The sequence below is a fragment of the Melanotaenia boesemani genome, chromosome 15, assembly GCF_017639745.1.
Source record: "Melanotaenia boesemani isolate fMelBoe1 chromosome 15, fMelBoe1.pri, whole genome shotgun sequence".
NCBI classification, from domain to species: domain Eukaryota; kingdom Metazoa; phylum Chordata; class Actinopteri; order Atheriniformes; family Melanotaeniidae; genus Melanotaenia; species Melanotaenia boesemani.
In genome coordinates, this window is record NC_055696.1 from 29,502,210 (window position 1) to 29,522,469 (window position 20,260).

Here is a 20,260-nt window from a genome sequence, read left to right on the forward strand (position 1 = left end):
GTCATTTACATCCAGAAACGCTCTCATTAGCTGCGTTTTCTTTACAGTTTTTCGCAAAACAAAATCAATATTTTAAAAATTTTGACAAAGGGCAATTGTGATTTCCAGGTGTTTCCATTGAATGGTTCATTAGTCGTTATTCTTGTAAAATCTTGATGTCGCTCGGGTACGACATTGTGCCTGGTAGCAATGTTATGCAGGACAATACATGCAAGTATTAGGTTACAAGCTCCCTGTGGTTCCACCAGCAAGTAGTTAAGGCATGCAAACCGTCTCTTCAGAACACCATTTAAACGCTCGATTGCACATCTCGTTCTGTAATGAGCAGCGTTGAATCGCACCAGGGCTGGTTTAGCCGCGGCAAGAAAGGGCATCATCAGCCATGGTAGGAGTGGATAGGCGCTGTCTCCTGATATGATGCCATCCGGTCGGTTGGTTTGGAGCTCTCTGTATAAGGCACTCTCCCTTAGGATACGAGCATCATGAACAGACCCCAGCCATTTCACAGCGCAGTTTGTGATGGTGAGGTCAGCGTCTCCCACAAGTTGGATGTTGATGCTGCGCCTTCCCTCTTCAGATGAGGAACCCTTAACAGTCTTTAGTAACATGTGGACATGGAGCCTTTTTTTCTTTCAGACGTTTTCACACTATACACAATGTACTTGTTTTATATGTGTTGTGGGTCCAGAGAGGTGTCATACAATCGTAAGTAGAAATGGATGTTTATGGTTTCTGTTTGTTGTCTCACAATAAAAATCACTTAAAGTGACCCCATACCGTCTCTTCTACCTGTTGTTCTTCACATCCCCGGAAGCCCACATTTATTTACATGCTGGAAATATGGATTTGGTGATCTGAAAAATGGAATTCTGAATCATGGCGATCCAATCCTATTTTGCTTTGAACAGCCAGGGTAAAATTAAGCTGGATTACGTGATCCACCGTCCCGAAAAATGGGATTCCCAAATCCGGATAACTTTTATCCGGATTAAAATTTTGAACAGGCCCACTGCGATACAAAAAACCACCTGATCAGAACATAAAAACTTCTTGGAAATATTTTTATGTTTTTTTTTTTTTTAATTTAAGTGTTTCCATTACCAGCTTTTTTATTGCAATATTTAGGTTTTGCGCGTTTCTAGGGGTAATGGAAACATACCTGTTGACCATATATGTTAACAGCACACCTGTCAAGAAATCACCTGGAAACTGATTGTGCTCCTCCGCAGAGTGATGGAGAGGAAAAAAGAAGGAATGTATGCTGAGTTTGAAGCTAAACAAACATCTCTGTTTAGTTCAGTGAATTTTTTAATTTGGAAGAAACACTGTGAATTTCACAGAATGAAACAGAATGAAAGAAAAATAATTCTCTAAACTAGTGTTTCTTAACCATGGGATCGTGGCCCATGCTTGGGCCTCAAGCACCACCTAAAGGGCTGCAAAAAACTTTTACTTTAGCACCTGTGGGCCTCTGGAGGGCATAACTTATCAAATGAGGTCACAAGCGATATCAGTGCCATCCAACCTCAGGTGCAATGCAGTTTCCCACCACTTAGTAGCGGTAATGTGTCAGTTAGTTCAAGAGCTTTTGTGAGGTCAGACACTAGTTATGTTTACATGGAGAACTTTTAATCCAATTGAATGCCCAATCAGAATGAAAATGTGTCAAGTAAACATGTCACTTGATCTGATCAGCCTCAATCAGAAAGAATTTTCAATCTAATCAGAGGGGGTGGTTTAAACCTTTTCCTAATTAGATCAGGAAAAAATAACCATGTGTACACTCATTCTTTGCAAAACATCTGTCACGGTGTTCTCCAACTTCTTCTTCCGTTTGTTTTGAAAATGCGCTCCTGTTTTTTTTCTACTACGTGACTTCCGTTTCAACTGAAATGACTTCCTTTTCAAGTGAAATCCGCTCTCACACACACACACTAGTAGAATTCCTTTCATACATACTAGTGAAATATGATTTCAGAAATTTCACTATAGTGTGTGAATGATTTCAGTATAGTGTATAAGAGCATTTCACTATAGTATATGAGAGTATTTCAGTATAGTATATGAGAGGAAATTTCAGTATAGTATAGACTTAAATTTCACGTGTGTCTGTGAGAGGGTAATTCTGAATAATGTCTCAAATGGCCCCTCATAGTATGTACTGCCTAACAGCCATTCCAATGTAAACGAGGGAGCATGGGAGTATATGGGCAGTGGTGTTTGACGTTTTAAACGGATGTTCCTAGTTTATTTACGTACCTGAATGGTGCACAAACGAGCCCCTAAGCCTAAAAGCAGCACCTAACTCAAAGAATGAACCGATGTTCCTGTCCATTGAAATGTGTTAACTATGCCTTCTGTGCATGTGCACAACATGAAACATAATTATTTCAACACCTCAAACAGAGGCATGCTACCAAGTGGGAGAAATGCTGCTCTACAAATGCACAAGACAGTGGCAGCCTACAAACACCTGGTAAGAGACAACCAACATAAAAACCAACATCAATCATTTTCCTAGTATATGATGAAAAAGTGGTGTGGTGGAAAGCGATCATGTGGTTGTGTTGCACAACACTAGCATGAAAGCCTTTATTTATGAGGTGGAAAAGTGCAACTTTATTCCTGTTATTCTTACGGTTTTTTAATACATAAAACACATTTTTAACTGTAATCTTTATTTTTTTATATACATAATATTAATATAGACATATTCTATACATTGAATTAGAATTTTCCTTACATCCAAAAGCATAGAAACAGGCAAAAATAGTCCAAATAATGAATACAAAACTATATAAACATAGACATGGTTACAAATATTCTTTTTTTAAATTAAGCAATCCATTATCTATAAATGTATATATCACTTAGACCACAGTCCTTTCCACTGTCATAAATGATCAATTTCTTCTGTTTATGATATATAAAATAAAAAAATAAAAATATTTTCTCTCATTCTAAGTTAGTAGGTCATTTTTTCCACAGTATATATTTCTTTTATAATTTCTAGCTATTGTTCTATGGTAGGGATTCAGTCTTGTACCAGTTTCTTGTTATTGCCTTTTTAGTTGTAATCTATAATATCTTAGTTAAATATCTGTCATCACCAATGACACAATGGTTTATATTTTCAAGATACATAACTTTACATTTGTGTGGTATCGAATATCCTAAAATGTCTTTGAATATATCATGTACATTTTCCCAAAATGTATGTATTTTATCACTTTGCCAAAAAATGTGTGTGAGTGGTTTACTTCCCTGCTTCCACATATCCGCCAGCATGATTGTTGTGAACCGGTTTGTCTACTCTTTATTTTAGGTGTAATAAAGTGTTGAGATAAATTTTTCCATCCGAACTCCCTCCACTTCGTTGAATTTGTTGTGGTGTGTTGTGTTTCACACATTTTGAGCTATTCTTCTGTTGTAATTTCCGTGTTAAGTTCCTTCTCCCACTTGGCCTTAATGCACATAGTGGAGGAAGTTGCACAGTTTCTTAGTTTTTTCTATAACACTGAGATTACCTTTAGTCTTGTTCCACTGTATGTCTGTATCATTACATCAATAACTCCACTTACAGTTTATATATAAAAAAACCCCATAAAAACACATTGAAATCCCAGAGTAATATGTATAATGAAGCCAAACCATGTTCCAAGGACAAAGACACACTGGACATTAGCATTAGCATCAGCACTAGAAATAACGAACCATTAACTTCGCATTTGCTAAGCATAAAACTGTGCATAGCAAAGCAAACTACAGGTGGCATCTGCAGCCCAAAAAGAAAATGCAGCATACTTCTACATTCAGATTTATAAAAGCATGCCTGCCTGTTTTTAAATCAGAATCAACTCTAAAGCGGGCGCACGTGAGGGAACGCCTTCCCACGCCCACATGGTGGTTATAAATGGTCAGGTGAACACCTATAATAAATATCCATCACATCATGATAGCTCAGGAGGGAAAAAGAAGGAAGAAGTGGAATTTTTCGGGGTGTGAGGTAGAGATCCTGATGGACCATGTTGAAAAATGTAAAAATATTTAATTGGATGGGCATGACGTGGGCATTACTGGTGTCAGAAAGGCAGAATAGTGTTAGCAGGAGGAAGATGCTGTCATTGCCGTGTCAGAAGGCGCGACACGCCAGAGGCATCAGACATTGCGGCTGAATATCTCAGTTGGTAGAGCATCCCTCTCCCATGCGGGAGATCGAAGTTTGAATCCCACAGGGGTGAACAGCAACACCTTCCACTTAGGCAAGACATTACAGCCCACAGTAAATCGTTTTGGAGAAAAGCGTCTGTTAAATGACATTTATGATTCCAGTAACGTAGTATTTTGTTTTAATGTACAAAATAAACATGTACAGATACATCTGAGATTGTACATGTACAGACCAACAGACTTTTGAGACTAAACATTTATTTAATAGTTTTTTGGATTTGTTTGTGGTGCCCTAAAATTAATGTCTTTCATTAATAGTTTTATTGAATATTTACTATAATTTAAAAAGCCACCTTATCGTGATGGAGGAGTTTGTGCATCCTGATGATCCTAGTGGCTATGTTGTCGGGGGCTCATGCCCCTGGTAGGGTCACCCATGGCAAACAGGTGTCTAGGGGAGGGACCAGACGAAGTGCGGCTCAAATCACCCCTATGATGAGGAGAAAGCAAGGACCAAGGTTTCCCTTGCCCGGACGTGGGTCAACGGGGCCCCCCTCTGGAGCAAGGCCCGGAGGTGGGGCACGGAGGCGAGCGCTTGGTGGCCGGGCCTTTGCCCATGGGGCCAGGTCGGGCTCAGCCTGGAAGGGTGACATGGGCCTCCCCTCCCGTGGGCTCACCACCTGCAGGAGGGGCCATAGGGGTTGGGTGCAGTGTGAGCTGGGCTGCTGCCAGAGGCGGGGACCCTGGCAATCCTCGGCTGCAAAAGCTAGCTTTAGGGACGTGGAATGTCACCTCTCTGATGGGGAGAGAGCCTGAGCTGATGCGTGAGGTTGAACGGTTCCGGCTTGATATAGTTGGACTCACCTCGACGCACGACTTGGGCTCTGGAACCACTGTCCTGGAGAGGAGCTGGACCCTCTTCCATTCTGGAGTTGCTTCCGGTGAGAGGCGCCGAGCAGGTGTGGGCATGCTCATTGCCCCCCGACTTGGCGCCTGTACGTTGGGGTTTACTCCGGTGGATGAAAGGGTAGCCTCCCTCCGCCTTCAGATGGGGGGACAGGTCCTGACTGTTGTTTGTGCTTATGCACCAAATAGCACTTCAGAGTACCCACCCTTTTTGGAGTCCTTGGAGGGGGTGTTGGAGAGCACTCCTTCTGGGGACTCCCTCGTTCTGCTGGGGGACTTCAATGCTCACAAGGGGCAATGACAGCGAGACCTGGAGGGGCGTGATTGGGAGGAACGGCCCCCCAATCTAAATCCGAGTGGTTTTTTGTTGTTGGACTTCTGTGCTCGTCATGGACTGTCCATAATGAACACCTTGTTCAGACATAAAAGTGCCCACATGTGCACTTGGCACCAGGACACTTTCAATTATCGACTTTGTTGTCGTGTCATCGGACTTGCGGCCGCATGATCTGGACACTCGGGTGAAGAGAGGGGCAGAGCTGTCAACTGATCACCACCTGGTGGTGAGTTGGCTCAGATGGTGGGGGAGGATGCCGGTCAGGCCTGGCAGACCCAAGCTTGTTGTGAGGGTCTGCTGGGAATGTCTGGCACAGTCCCCTGTCAGAAAGAGTTTCAACTCCCATCTCCGGCAGAGCTTCAACCATGTCCCGGGTGAGGGGGGGACATTGCGTCCGAATGGGCTGTGTTCCGTGCCTCTATTGTCAAGGCAGCCAGCCGCAGCTGTGGCCACAAGGTCGTCGGTGCCTGTCGTTGGGGTAACCACCAAACTCGTTGGTGGACAAAAAGGGATGTAAGGGATGCCGTCAAGCTGAAGAAGGAGTCCTATCAGGCCTTTTTGGCCTGTGGGACTCCAGAGGCAGCTGATGGGTATCAGCGGGCTAAGCGGAGAGCAGCTTCGGCGGTTGCTAAGGCAAAAACTCAGGCATGGGAAGAGTTTGGAGAGGCCATGGAGAATGAGTTCCAGATGGCTTCGAGGAGATTCTTGTCCACCATCCGGGGGCTCAGGAGGGGAAAGCAGTGCTCCATCAACACTTTGTATAGTGGGGATGGGGGCCTGCTGACCTCGACTCGGGACGTTGTGAGGCGGTGGAGGGAATACTTCGAAGACCTTCTCAATCCCACCAACACATTTTCCAATGAGGAAGCAGAGTCTGGGGTAGCTGGTGCTGGCTCTCCCATCTCTGGGGCTGAGGTTGCTGAGGTGGTTAAAAAGCTCCTTGGTGGCAAGGCCCCGGGGGTGGATGAGGCCCACCCAAAGTTCCTTAGGGCTCTAGATGCTGTAGGGCTGTCTTGGCTGATACGCCTCTGCAGCATCGCGTGGACATCGTGGACAGTTACCCTGGACTGGCAGACTGGGGTGGTGGTCCCCCTCTGCAAAAAGGGGGGCCGAAGGGTGTGCTCCAACTACAGGGGGATCACACTCCTCAGCCTTCCCGGAAAGGTTTCTAGGCGCAGCCGAGGTGTTGAGGGGATCCAGTTCGGTGGCCTTAGGATTGGGTCTCTGCTCTTTGCGGATGTTGTGGTTCTGTTGGCTTCATCAGGCTGTGATCTTCAGCTCTCATTGGAGCGATTCGCAGCCGAGTGTGAAGCGGCTGGGATGAGAATCGGCACCTCCAAGTCCCAGACCATGGTCCTCAGCCGAAAAGGGTGGAGTGCCCTCTCCGTGTCTGCAATAGTGTCCTGCCCCAAGTGGAGGAGTTCACGTATCTCGGGGTCTTGTTCACGAGTGAGGGAAGGATGGAGCGGGAGATCAACAGGCGGATCGGTGCGGAGTCTGCAGTGATGCGGACTCTGCATCGGTCTGTCGTGGTGAAGAAGGAGCTGTGCCAAAAGGCAAAGCTCTCGATTTACCGGTCGATCTATGTTCCTACCCTCACCTATGGTCACGAGCTGTGGGTAGTGACCGACAGAAAAAGACTGCGAATACAAGCAGCTGAAATGAGTTTTCTCCGCAGGGTGGCCGGGCTCTCCCTTCGAGATAGGGTGAGAAGCTCGGTGACCCGGGAAGGGCACAGAGTAGAGCCGCTGCTCCTCCATATAGAGAGGAGCCAGATGAGGTGGCTCGGGCATCTGGTTAGGATGCCTCCTGGACACCTCACTGGTGAAGTGTTCCGGGCACGTCCCACCGGAAACAGGCCCCGAGGAAGACCCAGGACATGCTGGACGGACTACATCTCTCGGCTGGCCTGGGAACGCCTCGGGATCCCTCCGGATGAGCTGGTGAATGTGGCCAGGGAGAGGGAAGTCTGGGTTTTCCTGCTTAGGCAGCTACCCCCGTAACCCGACCCCGGATAAGCGGCAGAAAATGGATGGATGGATGGATGGATAGATGAATTTAAAAAACACTTTAGGTATTAATAACTAAAGTAGCTCTTACCACTCCCTAACATCTTCAACAATGTTTACTGTGTGATATGTACAATTTATTAAAAGAAGAGTTAAACCTAAAAGTCTTCTGTTATATAACTGTTGATATAGGAGGGATAAATAGATTCTCGATTCTGAGACTTCCTGTGGATGGAGGTCCACTTGTTCTGAGATCCTCTGTGGTTTTGAGTCTGCTTGTGGTTCTGGGACTTGAGAATCCACTGATGGTTCTGAGAGCTGTTCTGGTTTGGAATCTGCTAAGAGATAGCCTGGTTCAGAGACCTGGTCAAGGATCTGAGTTTCATTGATGCCATTTGCCATCTTGAATTGGACAGTAATTTCTGACACCTTTCACTCCAGATCTTGTATTGTCTCCTCCTAAGACCTTAGTTTGGATTTCAGGTCTTGGTTGGATTTGATCTCCGTTTCTAACCATTTCTTTAAATTTTCCAGCTCGCCGAGGTTCCCCACCAGGGTTTCTACCTGTCTGAGTTCACTCTGACCTTCTGGGTTTCATGTTTTGGATGAATGACCTAGTTCCTCAACAATGTTCTTGCATGTCCTTCAGCTCCTGTTCATAATGTCTTCTGAAACTGCATTTCTTTTTCCTTAGCTGGTCTGACTCTGCTAACATTTTCCAGGAGCTTTCAGGTTCTTTTTCTGTTATTACCCTCTTGTCTTTCTCCAAAGTGAGAAGTTTTTTCTTCTTCTGTAGTCTTGCACTCAGATCCTCCACCTAATTGGTCAGGTAGTAAAGTTGGTTTCAGTTTAATTGAGATTCTTGTTCTGCTTTCATCCTCTTTTCTTTCTCCAAAGTGAGAAACCGGTTCTTCTTTTGCAGCCCTGCTCTGAGATCCTCCACCTGATTTCTCAGATAGTCCAGTTCTCTTTGGTGGAATTGTGATAGTGGTCTTTGAGAATTATTTGCAGGATTTGGGAACCTGCATTCTCTCTGTGGGATGTCGGCAGATAACTGGGATTTTTACTCCTGATGTTCTGTGAACGGGGATACACAGAATTACCAGGAGTTTGCTGATGGGCCTGCTCCTTCTGGACAGCTTTCTCAGCATAGTCCTGGAAACGTGGACACTCTTGCATTTCTTCAAGTCTGCTGGAAATCGAAGGTGTCTGGGAGCGATTACAGGCCTGAAGGTTCTCTGTTTTCTTAGTTGTCAACTCCTGGAACTGGTTGTCACCAACCTACATGTTCTTTGAAGAAGTCAATGGTGCTGTCCTTGTCTCACACCACTTCTCATTAAGGATGACATTTTCTTCACTAGTGTCGCCAAAGCTGAAGAAAAGTGAAATCTGAACCTGTCTTCATCAGGCCTGAAATCCTCATCAACAATATCACTCAACAGTTTTTTTAACTGCATTGCATCATATCTATTTATAATTATTTAAGTTATTTTTATAGTGGTACTAAATTATCAAAACTATAATCAGTTCCCGTATGTGCTTTTTTGCATTATGAAGACTTATCTCTTGAGATATTTGCAAGTTGTGTGTGTGTGTTTGTTTGTATATTTAATCTATATGTGCTTGTAATCACCAAATCAAGCAATAACTTAAAGAACATAATGCATTCTTTAAGTTATCACGTATCACTGCATTTGGCGTGAATTTCACAAATTTCCCTGAGGAATTCCAAAGGGATTAATAAAGTATTTCTGATTCTGAAGTAATTAACTAGCTTCACTTAAGTAGTAGCAGACTGATACTTTTGGACAATGGACATAAGAAAGCAATCCTATGATAACGAGAAGAAAGGAACATGTGTCAGGTGTCACCAGCAAGAATCAAGCAGTTTGGATGATTCCAGCAACATGACAAGACCTAGCAAGACCACAGGTGCATGTGTCCCATCTTCTCCTCTTCCTCTGGAGCATCGTCTGCAGCTGGATTAAACTCCGTCCGACTTGTCCTTATCAAGTGTAGTAAGGTGCAATTACATGTTTAGTACCATGTATCTCCCAAGAGCCTGACTGCTTCAAGAAAAACCACCTAATGTGATAAGTATAGTATCGTATAGTATCATATATATATATATATATATATATATATATATATATATATATATAGTGTTTTGACACACATACAGACCGATGTGCGTCAGCAGGTGGACCTCATGAACACTTGTACCCATGTCCAACCTAAGTGACCTGGTAACACCTGTATCTAAGTCCTAACTAATGAGGAGTTTCATGTTCTCCTCAGAAGCTGCTTCCTTCTTTCTCCTTAGGCTTCATCTTCATAATGTGTCCAGTTTAGTGACAATCCATAATTTTCCTGTCACAGAGAGTGGTAAAAGAAACAAAGTGCTGTATTTGTCCCTCAGAGGCCGGCTCTGACGACCAGCGCAGCTGTAAGAGTGAACCTCACAGAGGAAACAGCAAACCCTCCAACAACAGCATGGCTCCTTATGAGGACATCACTCCCATCTACGTCTTCAAAAACCTGCTGGTCAAACCGGTGAGATACACACATCAACACACCAACACTGAGGAGGTATCTGAACAGCTTTCAGGTAAACCTGAGCAGGTTTACCTGAAAGCTGGTGAAAGCTGATCCTGCTGAGCATGTTTGATCCTGAAACTCACACATCAGTTAAACACAGCAGTTCTGCTGGTTCTGGAGGGAAATGAAAAGACAGAAGAGACAGTGACATGCTAGGTTAGCTGTTAGCTTTCTGTCATCACATTAACCCTTTAAGTACTATAATAGTGAATGACGATGCATTTTTGCATTGTTGGCAGCACATAAGTACTTACAGGTTTAAACATGTTGAACAATCAATCAGACCGACTGATGCCCCCAGCAGGGAATAGATTAAGGACAGGAAGTTAAGGAAAAAGAAGTTAAGATACGGAAAGTTAAGGATAGGGAAGTTAAGTGAAGGGACGTAAAGGGAAAGGCAGGAAAGGAAGTTAAGGGAAGAGAAGTTAAGGAAAGGAAAACTGTTGAAGTTTGTTTGGTATGAGTTTTTCTTATAAAACATGACTTTAGTCATCTGTGTGGACATCTGCTTGCTGTGATGCTGTGACCTGCTGAACATCTCTTTGGTACTTTAACCTCTTCTCCTTCTTGTCTTCTTTTTCTATCCTCTGTCTTTTACTTGTTGCTCATATAAATCCTGCTCACAACCTCCTGGTGACACAGTCTGGACCAGAACAGCTTCTGCATGGCCCCCTTTCATGGGCCGGAGGATGGCAAAGCCTCGGTGGAGGAAAAGCCCCCACACAGGTCATACTGATCCAGCAACCAGTGATGCCGGCTCCTTCTTCCTCCAACCTACCCCCCCCATCCTGTCTAGCTCCACGGCAGGCCCCAGGGAAAAAAGCAGGAAGTTGTAGCAGCAGCTTCCACAACAATAAGAGCTCCTACCTCCCCATCCTGAACTCCTACCCTCGCATTGCCCCCCACCCCCGGAAGGAGAGCAATGAGGTGAAGGGCTCTGTGTGGGGAGGGGGGGTTAAAGAGAACGAGGGCCAGAGCCAGAGAAAGAGAGTGTGCACTGAGGAAGAGAAGAGGGAGACGGGGTCTGTCATGGGCCCCATTTTGAGGCCCCAGCAGCTGCAGCAGAGGGAGGCCAGGGGGGGCCATGGCTCCTTCCCCAGCAGCCGCACCTCCTCCTCCACCTCCCAGCATAAATCCCAGTCCTGCCGGAAGAACTCAGCCCCTGACAGCGTGGGCTCGCCCTCCATCTCCAGCTCCCAGACACCGTCGCCGCCCTCTTGCTCCAGCTCTTCCTCGTCCTCCTCTCCTCCCTCCTCATCTCCCTCCTCTTCATCAGCTCACAGCCCGTATCACCCGGCGCCGGACAGCACCTCTACCCGCCAGCGGCGCTTCCACAACACGGCGGAGATCCTCAACCAATCGGGGCTGCTGGCTATCACGCTGCGGACCAAAGAGCTGCTAAAGCAGAGCGCCGCCACCGAAAGGGAGCTCATCCAGCTGCGCCAGCACACAAACGTACTGTGCAACATCGCCCAGGCCGGCCAGACGGGCCTCAGCTGCGGTGCTGACAACCTCAACAAACTCTTCCAGGACATGGATGAATCAGGTTCCTACCCCAACCTGGACCTTGATGCCCTGAGAGCACTCAGCAGCAACCAGACTAGAGCTGAGGAAGACACTGAAAGGGAGAACCAGACGAGAACCACAAGGAAGATGTCAGTGTCCCTGTACAACATGGACAACTGGACCTCACCTCCTTCCCCACTGTTCGCCCCTTCACCTGAACCTGTATCCACCTCTGTCTCTTTTTCAGACTCCATCCAGGAACACAGGCTGACAGTCAGAGATGAGAGGGGAAGCTCTCCAATGGGGTTTCCAGAGAGCTCAACAAACTCCTATCCTCTGTAGCTCCAGGAGGAGTTGGTTATTAGATTATGATTATTTAAAGCTGAAAAAACTGAAACATTAAACTGATTTTCATTCGGGACTATAGCTGCTGGTCATCTAGCTCCACTCAGGTCGGCTGCAAGGCTGATGCTTTCTTTGGTTCCTCTGCTGAATCATCTCAGCTCTCAGTCTTTTTAATCCTTGAAAGGCCCTCACACATTTGATCCTAAGGACAAACAATATTAAAAATATTATATATTAACATTTTTTCCACTTCAAATGAGTCAGTCTTTTAAAACTTTAGGCCTGAAATATACATATAAATAATTATTATTGATCGTAGTTGTTACGAAAAAAAAAAAAAAAAAAAGAAATAATTTCCATAAAATGCTTTGCATGCTTTGAAAATAAAAAAGTGGCACAATCTGATGGACAAATATGGAAATAAAAATAGAAGGCTAATAGTACAAAATGAAATCTTAACACAAAGGAATGCATTTGTTTATGTCAAAATAAATGTGGCTTCAAAAAGGCTGTTCATAATAGTTTTCAATGGGGCATTTTTTTAGTCTTTCGGATATAATGTGCCAGCTTTTGTGCAACTTAGCCATTTTAAACTAATTCAAGGAACTGACATTAAAATTCAACAATGATCTAAAAAAGAAAATCCTTTGGGAAGGTTCAACACAGCCAAAATGGCACAGAAATTAAAAATCACAATGGCAAGCCATATAGTAAAGACAAGATGCTTCCATATAAAATCATAACAGGTTGAAGTAAACAAAGAAAACTATTCTTGCTAATTGGGCTCCCTCTTTCTGGCTGAGTGGACAGAAAATGGACTTGGAGTGTCTCATCTCCACCATGCAGAGATACCACAGTAGTAGAAAAAAGGTGTTTCATCATTTCTCTGCAGCTGGAACGATGCTGACACTTTAAGCTCCTCTTACTGGATGCATCTGAGTGGACATCCATATGTAAATACCTGAGTTTGAATCCAGACAGCTTCATGATGTTCTTCTTTTGTTGTGACGTCAGCAGCATTTCCTCTCAGAGTGACCCGAGCTGTCTGATTCAGGATTAGATGATGAATGTTTGGGGTTAAAATCAACCATAATTAAATGTTTTGTAGTGATGCTGAGATTAAGATGTATGATTGATTTAGTGAAATTTGAAGCCACAGCACATGGTGGGCCAGGACAGCAGCTCTGTGCCCTGAGACAGGATAGAAACAATCTGATTTGAGAGAGAAAAATCAGCTGCATGGTGTGTTCATAGTGTGTGGGACATTTGTCTTTCAGCTGTTCCTTGTAGATGTGTAAATGTGTTGGAGCACAGGGATTGCCAATGGACTTATACACATTTTTATTTCCTTCTATGTTTAACTCTGGAGTGTGCATGACAGTTTGTCTGCAGATGGTATGACTGTATTTGCACTGGACATTTAATAAACTCTACCATGCTAGATTGTGAATGTGGCGCACTGGTCATGATAATGGTCCTGTTGTAATCAAATGTGTAGGGGAAGACAAACTTTTTTCATGTACTCTCAAAGAATAAAGGTGATTTGGCACACAGAAGTTCTGTTGTTCATTGAAGTAATCCAGAAACATGGTGTAAGGTCCTTCAGCAGCAGCTAAGATCTCCACCCAGCAGGTGGCAGCACTGTAAATTTTTTAAACGTCTTATTAAGGGTGTCAAATGTACAGCCAGGGACCAAAACCATCTATCCAGATGGTCCAATCTGGTTTACAGGATGAATTTGGTAAATATGAAAATAACATAGAAGATATTAAAAATAATATTTTATTAATAGTAACTGTAATTACTAAATTGTGCATGTGAGGTTTAATTTTTTCTTTTTAAATATAATAACTTGTTCGATCTTTTCTATCTTTCTGACCTAATAGATTTGACTTCAGTTTGTATTATGAGGTAAGTTAGTTCAGGTGGTCAGAAGTACTACACACATGTGGAAATGTACATGTATGAACATTTTTAATGACTTCTAAATCTGGAAAAGTTATTCTGATCAGTAAAATACTGGATTTTTCAGTTCCAGATACCTGGGATGAAACGTTAGAACATTAGTCTTTATGTCTTTCAGTGTGGACTGAGTGTGACTGAGCGTCAGACTTGACAGTGACTTGTAGTACTTTTACTTTCGTATTCACTGAAGCAGTAGAATTAGCTGCTAGTCCACACCCTTTGCCTGTAATATGACCCATATGAAAGCTGATATGTGTAGGGATGTGCTGAGTCATTTAATGGGACATGTTAATCATTTTGATGCCAGGTTTCTGTAAAACAAAGTGAAATAAAAATAAGCATGTTAAACAACTGAATAATAAATGATAACATACACTACCGTTCAAAAGTTTGGGGTCACTTCCCTATTGAATCCCATGGCAAAGTGACCCCAAACTTTTGAACGGTAGTGTTTATAATTTAAAAATTAATGTGTAAATAAAGTTAGAAAACCACAAATGAATAGATGAATAAGTAGTTGTCTTTGTATAAATGAAACAGTCTGTTTATGTACTGTATTTATGTACAGTACCAGTCAAAGGTTTGTGTAAATGTGACTTTTGCATGTAAGATGATGTATGTTTTGCTGCTTTGTACTTCAGGACTGTGTGCTCTCTGTCTGTCTTGTTTACTCTGAAAATATTGGCTGCAGTATAGAAGTGTTGTGTTCAAGTGTTGCTTGAGTACAGAAGTGTGGCGCTGTCACCCAGATTTAAAAAAACTGGATCCTTATCACATTAAAATGTGATAGACTTTAATGTAAGAAATCAAAGTAGCTACTGTATGCTGATGTTGAAGCAAAATAAATTCTATTCTATTCTATTCTACAGTCATTTAGCAGATGCTTTTATCCAAAGCGACTTACATTTGAGAGTTTAAGGATAATCTCCTCATCACGCAGAAATATTTAAGTTCTTTTTGTCAAGAATTAATTGTTCTACTCTTAATTTATTTTTTATGAACAACACGCTACGTCACCTGCCTGCACGCGATCAGACGGTGCATCAAAGTTTGACATCAAAGTGTCCTCCATGATTCACCAAATCTCACCAATGAAGTACAACTTAATCACATTTGGTAAAAAAAAGACATTTCTCTGATCAAAGCATGCACAGTTTCCCCATGCCAAGACGAGGATGGTTTATAGTTCACATTTTCACCACAAAACGTATCACGTCGTTTCACACTATTACAATAAAGTATCACTTTTTAACGTGATGTGGTCCTATTCTTCTTTTTTTAGGTGACAGCTCTACGCTTTTGTACTTGTGAACTTTGAAGTTGTTGTGAACTTTCAAACCACTAAGCAGCAGGGGAAACAGATTCTGGCAGACTGAGGAACACTGCCTGCCAGAATCTGTGCCCCTGGTTAAACTTTTATAAATGAATGCCAAACTACCTCATATTTACTGCAGTGACTATCTTTGATATAGGGTATCTATCAAAACACACGATGGCAGGATACAATATAAGCTATAAAGGCAGGGGATATGGATTCAGGCAGATTAAGAAATGCTGCCTGCCAGAATGTGCGTCCCTTGTTGAACTTTTGTATACCAAACTTCCTCATATTTAGTGTCATAAGTATAAATTGTCTGAGTCATCTATAAATAAAACAAGTAATGTTAGGATATCATATAGACACAGAGGACAGATTCTGGCAGACTGAAGACTGCCTCCTTCTTTAGTGATGAAAATATGCGAGGTGAGGTTGTATGAAGCCTCGCCTCCTTCTGGCCACCACCGCGGTCCATGCGGACCCATGAGTCGTGGGTCTTTCAGGAAGTGTCCAGATCTCCATTGCGGAGCCTCAGAATGATGACCTCTGGGGAGCATTGTCCGTCAACAAGACACGCCACTCCGGCCAGCTCACCAGCTCTGCCAAGGTGATGTTACGGCTGAGTCCGTTTGTGGCCAGTCTTTTCTGTCGTGGTGCCATGGACGTGAGGACAAAAGTGCAGGCTTGATGAGGCAGGAATTACACTGATGCAAGAACAAGGTTTAAATGCACAAAATTAAACTTACAAAAACAAGACTATTAGGCAAGACTGTGGGACAAAACTTGGCATGAAACATTAACATCTAACAGTAAACAAGAAACAGAAGCAACAATGGAACAGCAAGAAGGAACTGAAACCAATGGGCCACGGTTGGTTTGGGGTATGGGGGTGGAATGGCTCAGTGGGTAGAGTGGTCTTCTTGTAGCCTGAGGGTTGCTAGTGAGGTATCTAAGCATAGCATTTGTATGGTACACACTTAAGTCTTTACCATATAAGGTTCTCTGTCCCACAGACTGGATTGACACAAGAACATGCATTCCATGCAAATGAGAATGCATCCTATGGGCAAACTCTATGATTGGAGGACACAGGACTGAGGAATTTTCTTTGTTTAAACCCTATATAAGACAGAATGACACATCAGGTCTTTAGGTCTTCGTTCTGGCTTTGGGACCTCCAGATTTTGCTGCAGAAATCTGTTTTGATGTCTGAACTTTTGTAATAAACTTCTTTTTATTATTATCATTAGTTCGATCCTCGGCCTGGAGAGCCATTTTATCATTTTAAACACACAGAAGGACTAACAAGGCACAGGTGATGTAAATGAATTATTAACCCAGGTAAACTAATGAACAGGAAACAGAAAGCAACACAGGACTAAACATGACTATAAATACAAAAAACCAAGAACATAAACCATGAACATAACAAAAACCAATAACATGAAACAATATAACAGTAAACCAAGGAACACAAACTGTAAATCATAAGAGACTGGAGACTGTTCAAGACTGGAGACAGACAATTATAGAGAAATTATAGACCAGTTTCACTTTTACCTCAGTTTTCAAAGATAACTTTTTGTTGCCAGACTTGACTTCTTTATTGAAAAACACAAACTATTAATTGATTATCAATATGTTTCAGAGACAGTAAATCAACTTTGACGGCTTTGTTGGAGCTTACGAAAGAGCTGTCAAGTGCAGTTGCAGGTGGGTCATACCATGTTTTCTCACCATGTATATATAGCCACAGAATACTTTGACAACTGTGCCCCTTAAAAACATTCAATACAAATGAACTCTAACCACTACCATACAAAATACAAAATTACATCCCACCTTAAAATAAAATAATAAAACTATGTTTTTCCATATGTATGTGCAGGTATAATGAATGTATCATGTCATATCTACGTGTATGTATATGAAATCTGCATATGTATATATGTATGTGTGTATGTCATATGTGGATATAAGTATGCATGTATGTGGGTATTTGCTCTTTGTTTTTGTTTTCTATTTTTTGTTTGGAGTAGCTCAAACGTGGATAATGTTCTAAAAATGTCATAGAAGAGGAGATTTAGAAATGTAAGGAAGGTGGAGGGGCGGTTGGTGGGGGTTTGGACACTTATATTTTGTCATACCATAAGTCAAGGCCAAATTTGGGCCAAGCAAAAATGCATATTTGGGCCAAAAAAATGTATGGTGTATAGTGTAGTGCATATGGCACCATATGATGTATATACTCACTGGATGAAGCAACGCTCTAGATCTTATACCTAAAACAGATTGGTTTGTCATTTATAAATGTGTAGATTCATCATATACATTCAGCATTCGGGATGGCAAATGGCCTGTACTCCATGCCTCACCCATCAAGGTAAGGCAAATTTATTTGTTTAGCACATTTCATGTAAAAGACAATTCAAAGTGCTTTACATAAAACATTTCAGCAGGGTGCAGAAAGCAATACAAGTGCATTAAAAAAACAAAGATTAAAAGAAATGCAATTAATGAAATAAAAACAGAACAAAGATGCTAAAATAAAATAGATAAATGCAAGAAATAAAATTCCAGTCTGGGGAAAAACAATATTAAAACATGATTCCAGCTTAAAAGAACCAGATGTAGATTTTGACTTCTACATAAAAACTGCTGAAATGCAGCAGAGAACAAGTGGTTTTTAACCTGGATTTAAATAAACTGAAATGCAGCAGAGAACAAGTGGTTTTTAACCAGGATTTAAATAAACTGAAATGCAGCAGAGAACAAGTGGTTTTTAACCTGGATTTAAATAAACTGAAATGCAGCAGAGAACAAGTGGTTTTTAACCTGGATTTAAATAAACTGAGGGTTTCAGTTTTCAGTTTCAATCACCATCACATTCACTAAGTATGTCATCTAGCTCATCTTGAGGATACCTGCATTGCATGCCTTTTCTGGGCTGTCACCCATCTCTAATATATTAAGAACCTCATTCACAGTGAATCTAAAAGAAAGAAAAAAAAGTAGAGAGATGAGAAAGGCAACAGTTTTGTAATATAGAAGTATATGTGCACCTTGATACAATGTGCTATCTCACCAGTCTATTGTGACCGTCAACATGTTTACTCATTCTGCAAATGCACTGAACCAGTTTGAGAAAATGTAAAAACATATCATCACTAGACACCTTAACCTTTTAAGGCCTGACCCATGAAAAAATGGTAGGAAAAGTCATTTTTTGAATATGAGGTCTTTATTTGGCCCATTAACAAAATGTAACAAAAAAATGTACATTTTCTGGGGGGATATCTACCATTTATTACTATGTAATATTTAAAAATATTATAATGTGGCTTTCTGCTTCTGGGTATCTATCAGCGGACAGAAGACAAGTATCAAATTGTGTTCAACAGCCTTTTGAGGTGTATCAAGTGTATCAAAAATCTTTGTCCTATACACACACACACACACACACACACACACACACACACACACACACACACACACACACACACACACACACACACACACACACACACACACACACACACAGAGATATATATATATAATTTTTTTTTACATACTTTACTAACATCTTTTTTAAGGTTTGAGTCTACTATCCTCACTTCAAGGTGCAACCAGAAAGTAAACATGTGACCATTTACTCTAGAAATGTGATACAGCATTTCATCCAAACATGATGTTCTTTCAATATTTCCTGAAAATTAATTGAAAAATAACTTACATTTTTAGAGCCCTATAAAAAATATCTTTGATGGTCACTATTGTGACAGATGGGGTGGGGTTAATGGGAGGAAAATAGACTTTCTGATGCTTGGAGCAACGTAGCTCAAAATGTAAATGTACCAGCTCTTTTACACCCGAGGTTCGTTTGAAGCCGACTTCAGTTCCTCCATTTTAAAGTATATCATTCGTGTACGTACAACTCTGAGCGTGAGAGACACTTGTTTGAGAAATTTTCAGAATAATTTTTTGGACCAGATTTAGACTGTGGAGGGATTTTGGGCAATTTTCCGATTGTTCCTAAAACTTAACCTGTGATTGTATCAAAACCATCAAAGATAAACAGGTGTCCTTTCAGTAAGTCAAGATTTGGTTTTTCATGACCAGCTTAAACTTTGAATGATGTTTCTAGGTGAAAGTATAGCTGACCTGTATGACACATTTCTGCCAAAACCCATTCAATCCTATAGGATGAAAGCTTCACACCTTCACAGCTTTTTGTGAATTACGTAAACACGTTAAACTTAGGCATAACACACTACTGCTGATCAAGACAGTTCTGATATAACTTTTGTGGGGGGCAGAGTCAAAGCTGCGGGTGGAGTTGGACACAGAATGTCATGACAAAGCGATATTAATATGCATACGTTGTGCTTACAGCACTGGCACCCATCACAGCCTAGCTGGCCTCCTGTTTAAATTAAACTGGATCATGAAGCTCGAGCTTAGTCAGCACAAAACATAAGTAGTCGTACTTGCACAGCATCAAAATTTCTTCTAGAAAAGTGCAGCCAAATGTTAATATTTTTAAATTTTTGCAAGTTAATATATATATATATATATATATATATATATATATATATATATATATATATATAAATATACACTACCGTTCAAAAGTTTGGGGTCACTTTGCCATGGGATTCAATAGGGAAGTGACCCCAAACTTTTGAACGGTAGTGTATGTATGTATACATACACAAATATACAATGACTTCCTTTTTATACTTGCCAGTTTATCTACACCAACCAGTTTATTCATGTTTCTCTCTATTGTACTTGTCAGTTTATTTTTGCTTGTTACTTCCATTTTTCAAAATATATATTCTTGTCTTTTACACTTTACCACAGAGTTATGTTGTGTTTTTATCTCATTGAACTTTATACATTTAATAACAATAAAGAGATTTTATTCCATTCTATTCTATTCTATTCTATTCTATTCTATTCTATTCTATTCTATTCTATTCTATTCTATTCTATTCTTCTGTCCTACAGTGATCTGTCAATCACCTGAGGTGTCCAATCAGATTTCAGAGCTGGACAGCTCCGCCCCCCTGTGTGCTTTTTGTCCTTATATTACCTTCGCTCGCT

General features: G+C 41.7%; 1 protein-coding gene across 1 annotated transcript in view; it reads left to right on the forward strand.

The window, feature by feature from the left end:
- The window catches only part of LOC121654990 (CLOCK-interacting pacemaker-like), a 23,986-nt gene extending 10,559 nt beyond the window's left edge, over nucleotides 1-13,427 (forward strand). The window contains exons 3-4 of the mRNA XM_042009399.1: nucleotides 9,842-9,975; nucleotides 10,663-13,427. Of these exons, the coding sequence (XP_041865333.1) occupies nucleotides 9,842-9,975; nucleotides 10,663-11,868 (1,340 nt within the window). The 3' untranslated portion in view covers nucleotides 11,869-13,427. The remainder of the gene's footprint in view (nucleotides 1-9,841; nucleotides 9,976-10,662) is intronic.
- Nucleotides 13,428-20,260: the final 6,833 nt, after the last annotated feature.